This window comes from Anopheles gambiae, chromosome 2, assembly GCF_943734735.2.
Source record: "Anopheles gambiae chromosome 2, idAnoGambNW_F1_1, whole genome shotgun sequence".
Lineage (NCBI taxonomy): Eukaryota > Metazoa > Arthropoda > Insecta > Diptera > Culicidae > Anopheles > Anopheles gambiae.
This window is the reverse complement of record NC_064601.1, coordinates 84014977-84025244: the sequence shown is the minus strand read 5'-3', so window position 1 is coordinate 84025244 and position 10268 is coordinate 84014977. Positions and strand designations below refer to the sequence as shown.

Sequence of the window (10268 nt, the reverse complement as noted above, 5' to 3'; positions counted from 1 at the left end):
ACGTAAAAGTTGCATACTTTTTATAGGACAGTTGTATGCAACTATACCAATATTGTATGCGATCGAGCAAGTGCTGCATGCAATGCATCTCACTACAGACACCTGACAGAAGCTGATTGGGACGGGAATGAGAAAGGATGCTTCTTTCCAGAATCGTTGCTTTACAACGAGTAAGTATACGCCAACCAGATAGACCAAAATGTTCGACAGCTATTACGCTTTACTACAATAAACAACATTATATAACATGTTTGATGTGTTAGCGAACAATCGGTTCGCTCACCAAAGCGGACGTTCCTCACGATCGGATTGCAAAACTGTGAAGCTTCTTAAAATCTTTGTAAAAACACCTGCTGTGATCACAAGTGCCAGAAAATCTCGCCCCTTTTTTCCTCAACCCTTTACCATTAAATGCGCCACTCACGTATAAATGCTGCTGCTTCTTCGCTGGTGCGCTTCGAACACGAGTGCGTCAGCAATGCACCACCACTGCATTTGTAGTGATATTGCCGTAGAGCCTTCTAGAACCTCTCTCTCTCCGACGGGTTGCTTTATAGCGAATCGAAGCGGAAAAATAGCCTACAACGTTCGCGGAACGTTTTCTGCGTTCGTTCCCGAATAATGTCCTCCACGCTCAGCTCAGATTGCAGCAATCGTAGCTGAAAATGATAAGGGCCATTAGAATACTGCTTCTTTCACAACGTTCCGTAATGCACACCGACTAACCTTTCGCTGTTCCGTTTTGAACTGCTTGTTCAGTGCAACGTCGTCCTTGTTTTCCTCCCGCTTGTCCTTGAGCGTCTTGACCGTGTCGGCACACACGACGATACACTTCTTGATCGCTTCCTGCCGGTGGCTGTAGCCCGATTCTAGCTGTCCGTGCAGGTCGCGACACTTTGCTTCAGCATCGACCTGACCTTTGAACGATTCCGTCGGTATGGTTGTGTTCAGTGCGTAGATGATTTTGTCATCCAGATCGCGCATCTTTTTCAGTTGCTCCTGTAAACGAGTGGCGCAAAGAGGAACGGTAAAAACATGCACCAAGCCTGTGCCGGGAATGGCCGGGAAAGATTACACAATCTAAGCAACCGTGCGGTGTGCTTTCCGTGCGTCGGCCAAACCACGGTGTGCTTGATTTACCTGAAACTGCGAGAAATCGGCACACTCATACTTGAAACTCATTGCTACAGATTCTGTGGGATGCGGTGGAGATTGTTGGGGTGCTTTTTGCGGTGGTTTTTCTGTTAAAAATTGATCAAAAATACAACAATAACAGAAGCGAGCGTGTGCGCTATGCAATTTGCCGACCAAAACTTTCACCTTCGTTTGACAGCCGGTTTGACAGCGATCGGTTGACGAGCTTTAGGGAAGCTTCTACTAGGGAGCAGGAACAGCAAAAATAATAAAATAAAATAAAATAAAAATTGAACTAACGTGGAGGCTAAGTTTATTGTTTATTTCATCAATAAGTTAGTTTCGTCTTATTTTCCCTGAATAAACTTCGGAAGAATGAGTTTGGCACTCGCTCATCAATGTGGGTTTCACGTTATTGTTTGTCCACAATTTGAATTTGTCAGAAAATAACGGTCTTAATCTCGAAAACAGAAACAAACAAACGACTGATAAGCACTTTTAAATCTATTTAAACGGTGTTTTAGCATTCAACAAAACGTATCCGCGAGGCCAACGGACCCCGGTGGCATGGCAACCTATCGCTCGCCAACGTCCCGCATCGCATCCCAGTGTGCACTAGCAAACAAACGTCAATCGACCGAGTTTGGCAGACGACCGTCTGACAGTTGCTGATGAACGTGAAAGTCGTGGTGTAAAATTTCCAGATTTCCTTCGCTAAATTTGCCACAAAAGTAAGTTTCTGCAGCCACAACACATCCCGTAGGGTGTCGCTCTCGGTGCCTATTTGCCGTACATCGATTCCGAATCGTCCAGCAGCCTGCAGTAGAGAAAGCAACAGCGAAACAAGTGCCAAGCTAGAGCGATCCGTGTGCACAAGACGATTTGTACGTAGGCCTCGTACCAGCAGCAGCAGCAGCAGGGTGGTTGGCAAGTGTTGAGAGAAAGGACGAGAAGGCGCGAGCAAAAAAAAAGAAAGACAAGATTTACTAATGTCACTCGCTGTGCCCCCCTTCCTTTCATCCCATTACGTCCCTCGTGCTGGCGCACTAAATATGGGCCTTTGCGAAAAATGCATCTGCAGCAGCTCGAGAATCGCTCAGCTGCTGCTGCCCGCCCGTGTGCACGCACCGCCGTCCATCCCGTGTCCGCTGTCGCAAGACACCCCGTGCCAGCTCGTGTTAGCCAGAGCTGCATGTGTGTGCGTGTGTGTCTCGCCGTGCATTGCATGGTCGGTGACGGTGTGTTGTGTCATTCGGCCACCGTACTGGCTCGATAGTTCGCACTTTTTCAAATCAATAAGGCGCAGCTCGTTGGTCGGGGCCGAAGCGGATGGGACGGGGCGAAAATCTCCGATTTCGTAGCAGCAATTAACAAGCGCAAACCGTGTCCACTGAAATCGTTACGGTGATAGATTTGTTCTCAATCTCCCTCTCTCCCAACTAGGAAATGTCCAACGCAACGCATCGGCATCGGTATAAAAATGTGGGCCTGGACTCGACAGAAATGCGGCGCCGGCGGGAGGAGGAAGGCATTCAGCTGCGAAAGCAAAAGCGCGAACAACAGCTGATTAAGCGACGCAACGTCAACGTGGCCGACGAGCTCGAACAGGATGCAATTCTTTCGGTAGGTGGTTGCGCATCACGTCTGTCGTTTGTCCTACTATCACCGGCCTGTTTTGTCTCTACGCTGTGATGCGCAATTTTGCAGGACGAGACAACATCGACCGACAACCGGTCGCTCATACAGCCGGCCGTCATCCAGGCACTGTACAGCGAGAACATCGAGGAGCAGCTGGTCGCCACACAGAAGTTCCGCCGGTTGCTGTCCAAAGAGCCCAACCCGCCCATCGATATGGTGATCAAGCACAACATCGTACCACGGTTGGTGCAATTTTTGGGCAACTCGGAAAACTCCACCCTACAGGTAAGCGCAGGGACGGGGAAGGCCGAGTGTTTCCGTTGCCATTGCCTCTTTACACACTTCTTTCTTCGAACGCTTTGGTGCAGTTTGAAGCTGCCTGGGCACTAACGAACATCGCTTCCGGAACGTCAGAGCAAACGAGCGTGGTGATAGCGGCCGGTGCCGTGCCAATCTTTGTCGATCTTATGAAAAGCCCCCACGAGGATGTGCAGGAACAGGCGATCTGGGCGCTGGGTAACATTGCCGGCGATTCGCCGGAGTGTCGGGATTGCGTGCTGGATCACGATGTGCTGGAACCGCTGCTACAGTAAGTATTCCCTCCCGCCCCCTCGAAAAGGTCCTCCGTGCCGTTAACGAGGTTAATTGAAACGTTTGAATTTGTTTTTTTTGTTTCCCTTTTCCCCCTTCAGCGTTTTGAGTACCTCGCGTCGGCTAACGCTAACGCGTAACGCGGTGTGGGCCCTGTCGAACATGTGCCGGGGTAAGAATCCGCCGCCCGATTTCTCCAAGGTCGAAAAATGCCTTCCCATTCTGTCCCAGCTCATGTTCCACAACGATGTGGAGGTGCTGGGCGATGCCGTCTGGGCGGTCAGCTATCTGTCCGACGGTTCGAACGACAACATCCAGGCCGTCATCGATGCGGGCTGCTGCCGGCGCTTGATCGAGCTTCTTTCGTAAGTGTTGTTAAGAGATTTCTGTTTCCATTACTGTTGTTGCCGCTCAATGTTGGCTCTATGCCACCAATTTTTACAGTGTGTATACATATTAGCTATTTTTGTGTCTTTATGTCAACAATTTGGCACTTTTGTAGAAATCGTGATAGATACCCAAAGTATTTGAGCAGATTTATGATAGGTAAAACATGTTGGCATTACAATAATTGTGTAATTTAACGTTATTTTGAATTTAAAATTTGATTAGGTAATCAAATGTGTGCTGACTTAGCCTGACTCCAGTGAAATGTTCAAAACTTGATGAAAAAGATTGATTATATTACTAATCACGTGACCTGAATTCACTAATTTTGCTACACACAGTTTTAAAAATTTGTAGCAATCGACTGACAATGCAAACATTGAGACCTTTGAAACGAAAAATGATGATAACGAGACTAAGAGAGGCCCTCAGTGGCAAAACACGAAGACACGAAGTCATGTCCTAGAGACAGCATTTCGTGTCTTACTGGTAACTTTTATCGGCGGCGACTGTAAGATATGGAATTGTGTCTCCTAGAAGGATAAAGCTTTTATTTTCGTTGAATCAGCCGTAATTGAATCGTGTTATCGAGTGATAAAAATTATTGCCAAAGCAGCTATCGTATCTCAATCATGCACACTAATCTGGTTGCCTTTTTCTATCGTTGCCAAACTCCACCCCCACCTTGCAGCCATAGCCACAACAACGTAGTGTCGGCGGCGCTGCGTGCCGTGGGAAACATCGTCACCGGCAACGACACCCAGACGCAGCTGATCCTGAACTGCAATGCCTTACCCTCGATCCTGCAGCTGCTCAGCTCGACCAAGGAGGCGGTCCGCAAGGAGGCGTGCTGGACCATCTCGAACATTGCGGCCGGCAACCGGAACCAGATCCAGGCCGCGATCGATGCCAACATTTTCCCGAGCATCATCGATCTGCTGCAGAAGGCCGACTTCAAAACACGGAAAGAGGCGGCCTGGGCCATCACCAATGCGACGAGTGGTGGCACGGTGCAGCAGATCAAGTATTTGGTAGGCGTCGGGCAGATGATTCGAGCAGAGAGGGATATGGGTCCATATGGATGGACACATACGTAATTGTACATTTTCCCACTTGCCCAACAGGTTGATGCTGGCTGCATACCGCCCATGTGCGAGCTGCTGACCGTGATGGACCCGAAAATAGTTACCGTGGCGCTGAACGGGCTGGAAAACATTCTGAAGGTGGGCGACGAACAGCGAACCAAACCGAACCCGTACGCCGTAATGATAGAGGAATGCTACGGTAGGTGGAAATGCTCGAAGGCTCGGAGCTTTCAAGCGTCGTTTAGTGCACGATACCACATTTGATGATGCGTTTGCTTTCCTCCAACTTTGCCCCCTCTAGGTCTCGACAAGCTGGAATTCTTACAATCGCACCAGAACAATGATATTTACGAGAAGGCATTTAGCATAATCCAAAAGTACTTTAGCAACGACGACGAGGACCTGGCGGTGGCACCGAGCACGGACAACAATCAGTTTCAGTTCAACGCGGACCAGTCGGTGCCGATGGATGGGTTCCAGTTTTAATTGCCTTCTACGTGTCTCTCGCACACACACTCTCTTTCTCTCTCTATCTCTATCTCCTTTTCCTCCCACACATGCACGCCCACATTTATTCCTGCAAACGCTACAATGTTTTGACCACTCCGTTATCAGTCACCTTGGCCCCATCCTCTCCCTGCCTTGTTGCAAGGTTCCCGGGACACATTAGGAACGCGTTAACGGGTTTGTTTTTTTTTTCTCTCTTCTTTTTGTTCCGTGCACCGTTCTCATTTCGAACGTGTAGAAAGGTTGATGTATCAGGAGATGTCGAGGGTATTTTAGAGGATTTCAGAGATACGGTTAGTGTGTGCTCTGATTGTCCTATCTCTGACAGCCACACAGCATATACATATATAGATATATACAAAAAACAGGCACATAAACTACGCGTAAACGCTCCCTCTTCTTTTCGGCGTTAAGCGTAAAAAGTAAAGCGCATATATGGGTAGGAGCAGTTGGTATATAAGAGCCGACAAATCTTATAAATATAATACTGTAAAGTAATATTTACGTTTAATGCGCGCCCCCCTCAAGACTTTCCGATGCACAGAAAGCGTGGTAAGGTTAGGGACAAAAAAGAAGGAGGGTTAGTAGACCGCAGCTTCGTTTTTTCCTTTGTGTGTGTTTGTGTGGTGGCTCACCTTTGTGTGTGTGTGTGTGTATGTGTGCTGATATGAGCAAGCTTATTTAATTTATTATATACATTCAGGCCTTCTACCTTCCTACTACCATTTTGTACTACGCTGTGCTTGCAGACAGACACTTTTGCGTAATAGTAGGCCCTGAGAACGGTTACTACCCAGCTGCAGTTATGTGCAAATCGCAATCCTCTAGACTAAAGAGCGCTAAGAACAATAGGATTTTTTAACAAACTGTCATTTTTTGAAAACTGCGTTAATTTATGTGTTTTTTTTTATACCCAAACCTTCAATTCTTGTATAAGTCAAAGTTTACCCATACCCTCCCCTCCCCTCTTGACTACCGCTAATGATGCTTGTAATAATCTATTAAGGTCTAATGCTCTTAACCCCCGTGTAAAGATCGTGCAAGTTTTGTATCATTTGTTTGTGTGTACCGCTTTCGTACAACAACAAAAAAAAACCGGTACAGATATATTTTTCCCACATTGAAGACGCAAAAACAGCAAAAAGGATCGATCGGTGGTTATCATAAAACTGGTGTCCCTCACTACTACCCTCCACACTTAAGACCACCACAGGGACACAGGGATAGAGTGTGTGTGTGCGTGTGTGGCCATTCGGTCGTTTTAGAGTATGTACGCGTGCACGTATATTATAGATTCGAAACTCTCACACAACCCTCGGGACGGGACGGAACCAGCCCGACCAGGAATCGGAGGGCCCCTTCTTCCCCCCTTTCCGTTTTCCCCTTCACGTTATTCCGTGTACGGTTCTCAAGCAAAACAGTAAACAAGCAAAACAAAAACAAACAAAAAACAGAAGAAAAAGGAAACCAAACCTAAATTAACAAATAAAATATTCACCATTTATCTCTTGGACGTGTTTTTGTGTATTTTTTTACTATTCACTGTATCAAACACTGATCACCTTTTTTACGATCACGATCACCTGGAAGAAACAACAAATTATCAGTTCAGTTATAATTTGGTTGAAATAGCTTGGGGACGATCATGCAGTTAGTAGATCCCGATCAACTACATTCAGGTATGAGTACCGATCAAGTGTAACGGCTATCACTGCCTAACCACAGGATTAGATTTATTCTGAGCAAATTGCACATTGTAAGGAATATTTTACCTATCTGCATAAAGTAATCTGTAGGAGATTGCTCCCTGTGGTAAGTAAGTAAACGAATAAGAAGCAAATACATTATCACATACAGGGGGTTTCAATAGAATAAAGAACGTTTGCCATTGATCTCAACATCTTTGATTTCGATGTCAATATTGTTCACGGCTTACTAATACATGCATCTATATCCTCAACCCATTTTATTTAGATATCAACAATGTCTGCTTCGATCTAATACAACTACAAAACAATCCACATTTGAATTTTATCACAACGAAACAGACATGGCAGACATCCAATGATCTGTCATCGATTGAGAATATGGGTGCATAAGCAGGCCGTGGAAAACGTTGACATCGAAATCAAAGGTGTTGAGATCAATGGCAAACGTTATTTATTCTATTGGAAACCCCTGTAAGATCACCCTAAAATAATATATTAAACACATTTCGTTTCGTATTCCGCCGTAATTTTATACCTTTTGATCATAGTATTCACACATCACTATACAAATTCTACTAAAATTTCCTACGCTATTTCCAACGTTAAATCCAACGCTGCACATTTACTACGGGTATGGTTTGTCGACTGGAATTGGAATTGTATCGGCCTCAGACTCGGACCCGGTTCAAATATCGTTACGAATTCAAAACCGGAACAGTTTCAGGTACTGGTTCCAGGAAATAAATGTATTCGGGAGCTCTTTCTGGATCATTATGGGTTCATGATAGGTTCCAGGACCGACCAGTATGGTTTCATGATAGGTTCCAGGACCAATATGGGTTCATGATCAGTTCCAGGCTTGGTATGGGTTCATGATCAGTTCCAGGCTTGGTATGGGTTCATGATTGGTTCCAGGACCGGTACGGATTCATGATTGGTCCTAGGCCCGGAATGGGTTCATGATCAGTTCCAGGCTTGGTATGGGTTCATGATTGGTTACAGGACCGGTATGGGTTCATTATCGTTTTCAGGACCGGTATGGGTTCATGATAGGATCCAGGCTCGGTATGGTTTTATGATCAGTTCCAGGCTCGGTTTGGGTTCATGATCGGTTACAGGGTAGATATGGTTTCCAGGACCAGTATGAGTTCATGATAGGTTCCAGGACCAGTATAAGTATAACTATCTCATTTCAATTGGGTCTCGAGCAAATTAATTTTAGCGTACTCTTAAAATTAAAGGGGATCTATCTAATTGATTTGCGCAGCCCTGTAACCTGGTCAAATTAACTAGTTTCTTTCAAAAACAAACAAACATTTGCTCCAGCAAATATTATCTTTTTTTATTACATTAAACAAATGAAACAATTTTAAAATGCACAACATACACACACACATACACATTCTTCTTAATTAAGCCAGCATTAGTTGGATTAGTTTTCCAATGTACAGCACAGTATTTATTGTATCACTATTACTATTCTCGCTATTAATATACAGAAAGGCCACAGGTTGTGTTTTGTTCTGCATGTTGTGTGTGTGTGTGTGAGTTTTTTTTTGTTATCTATTCAGCATTTACACCTTCCACCATTATCACCACAAACACACACACGCACATACCACTCTCGAATAGCTTCTGTTCCTTGTTTGCACTGGTTTGATTTAATTGAAAAACAATAGACGAAGAGAATTAGTTTATGAGGAGAGCTTTTTGTTACTGTAAGTTTTTCTTGCTTATTTTTTCAAAACTAAAAATAGTTATCGTTTTACAAGTCAAAAGCATTTTCGTTAATAAATAGTTTAATAAATCAACTCAAAAAAATTGGAACATAATTAACTTTTCCATATTTTTTAGCATTCTTATGTGTGTACGGATGTGTGGGGCGTTTGGTAAGCTTGTATACATTCATCCATTTGTATATATGTATATAAATATTTCCATATCTCATTATTTTGTTTGTTAAAGCCTTTTCACTTACTTAGTTATTAAACGCGTATTTTAGTAATGGTTAACAACACAAACCACGGACCACGGCGTGCAACTTCTGCGTTGGTTCGTTGCCCTAGGAGGAGTAAAGTTTGTTGGAAACGAGATAATGTTTCAAGAGAATGCATTTAACAGTTTCTTTTTAAAGGCTTCTGAAGAAAACGGACGCTGTTTTTCTGCAAACTGTTTTATTCATTTTTTTTGTTGTTTCAGTAGTCGTTTATATATTTTGTTTAAAGGTTTTTTTTATTAGCTTTAACTTTAGTGTTTTGATTTCGATCTTCTTTCGATGTAGCTGGCCTGCACCGCGTTGGGAAAAGGATGGCTGCACTTTCGCTCTCTTTCTTTCCCACGCGCTTCCTCCTTTCACATTGTTTGGTTAACGAAAATAAATAATTAAAAAAAGGATGCAACGTCGGCACGTGGTGGTGTAGTTGGGCGCACAGCTAAGATCTGATCTGACAGAAAGGGCGGGAACATAACCCGTAGTAGTGTGTGTCTGTGTGTATAAAGTTAGTTTTAATTGCAATCGCCCGTCCCGACGTTCTGCCTGCGGTGTGTGAGATGATTTGTGTCCCAGTTTTGTTTGTTTGCTATATCCTTCACAGTTTCATCTTTTCTATCAAATTTACAAATCCTACCTCTCGTTATATAATGCGGGAAAGGACCCACACGGTCTTTCTTTCTTCTCTCTCCCTCTCTCTCTCTCTGTGCGTTCTATGTTTTTTTAATTGTTTGTTGATATTTTTCTTCAGACTTTCGGACCAACACACAACGGGCAATCTCAATACAATAAATAATACACACAAGTAACGCCTTTGACGCCCTTACAAGCGGTAACATTTGAGTTGAAGTGGGAGAAGAGGGGGGGGGGGGGGGTTAGGGAGGTAAAGGCTGAAGGTGTGTATGTGTCAATTGCAACTTCATCTCCCCTGCGATCGCTGCGATAACAATGACTAAACGCGATATGCTCTTTTAGATGGCGAAAGGGTCGTGATCGTGCTTCTCCTCCTCCTTCTTCTTGTTCTTCATCTACCTTAACATGTTCTAAAAACATTAATTTGCTTGCATTGCACAACACTGCCTCTCCTGTAACGAACGCAAATGAAATGTAATAAAAAAACACAAAAAACATAGCACTATTTGTGTTCCAACACACGCAATACAAACACGATCGGACTTCTCTGGTGGACTTTCCTCTTTCCTTACATTATCGTGTGCGAACGCATCG

The 10268-nt window shown here is 44.3% G+C and overlaps 2 protein-coding genes across 4 annotated transcripts; one reads left to right on the top strand and one right to left on the bottom strand.

The window, feature by feature from the left end:
* Window positions 1–202: 202 nt before the first annotated feature.
* Window positions 203–1345, bottom strand: LOC1276103 (protein MIX23). The gene is made up of 3 exons (XM_315412.5): window positions 1141–1345; window positions 727–999; window positions 203–659 (listed from the first exon to the last, which is right to left on the bottom strand). Exons 1-3 carry the CDS (start codon window positions 1180–1182, stop codon window positions 552–554), a joined length of 423 nt encoding a protein of 140 aa, XP_315412.4. The 5' UTR covers window positions 1183–1345; the 3' UTR covers window positions 203–551.
* A 333-nt stretch (window positions 1346–1678) lies between these two features.
* On the top strand, window positions 1679–6855 carry LOC1276102 (importin subunit alpha-7). Of its 3 annotated transcripts, none has more exons than XM_315411.5 (8): window positions 1679–1865; window positions 2578–2757; window positions 2842–3057; window positions 3141–3361; window positions 3465–3728; window positions 4442–4781; window positions 4875–5034; window positions 5137–6855. In XM_315411.5, the coding sequence occupies exons 2-8, from the start codon at window positions 2581–2583 to the stop codon at window positions 5319–5321; spliced, it is 1563 nt and encodes a 520-aa protein (XP_315411.4). In that variant the 5' UTR covers window positions 1679–1865; window positions 2578–2580; the 3' UTR covers window positions 5322–6855. The 3 variants fall into 3 exon arrangements, with proteins under 3 accessions (XP_315411.4, XP_061499143.1, XP_061499144.1); XM_061643159.1 differs by having other exon boundaries at window positions 1796–2018; XM_061643160.1 differs by lacking the exon at window positions 1679–1865 and adding an exon at window positions 2024–2061.
* The last annotated feature ends 3413 nt before the right edge of the window (window positions 6856–10268 follow it).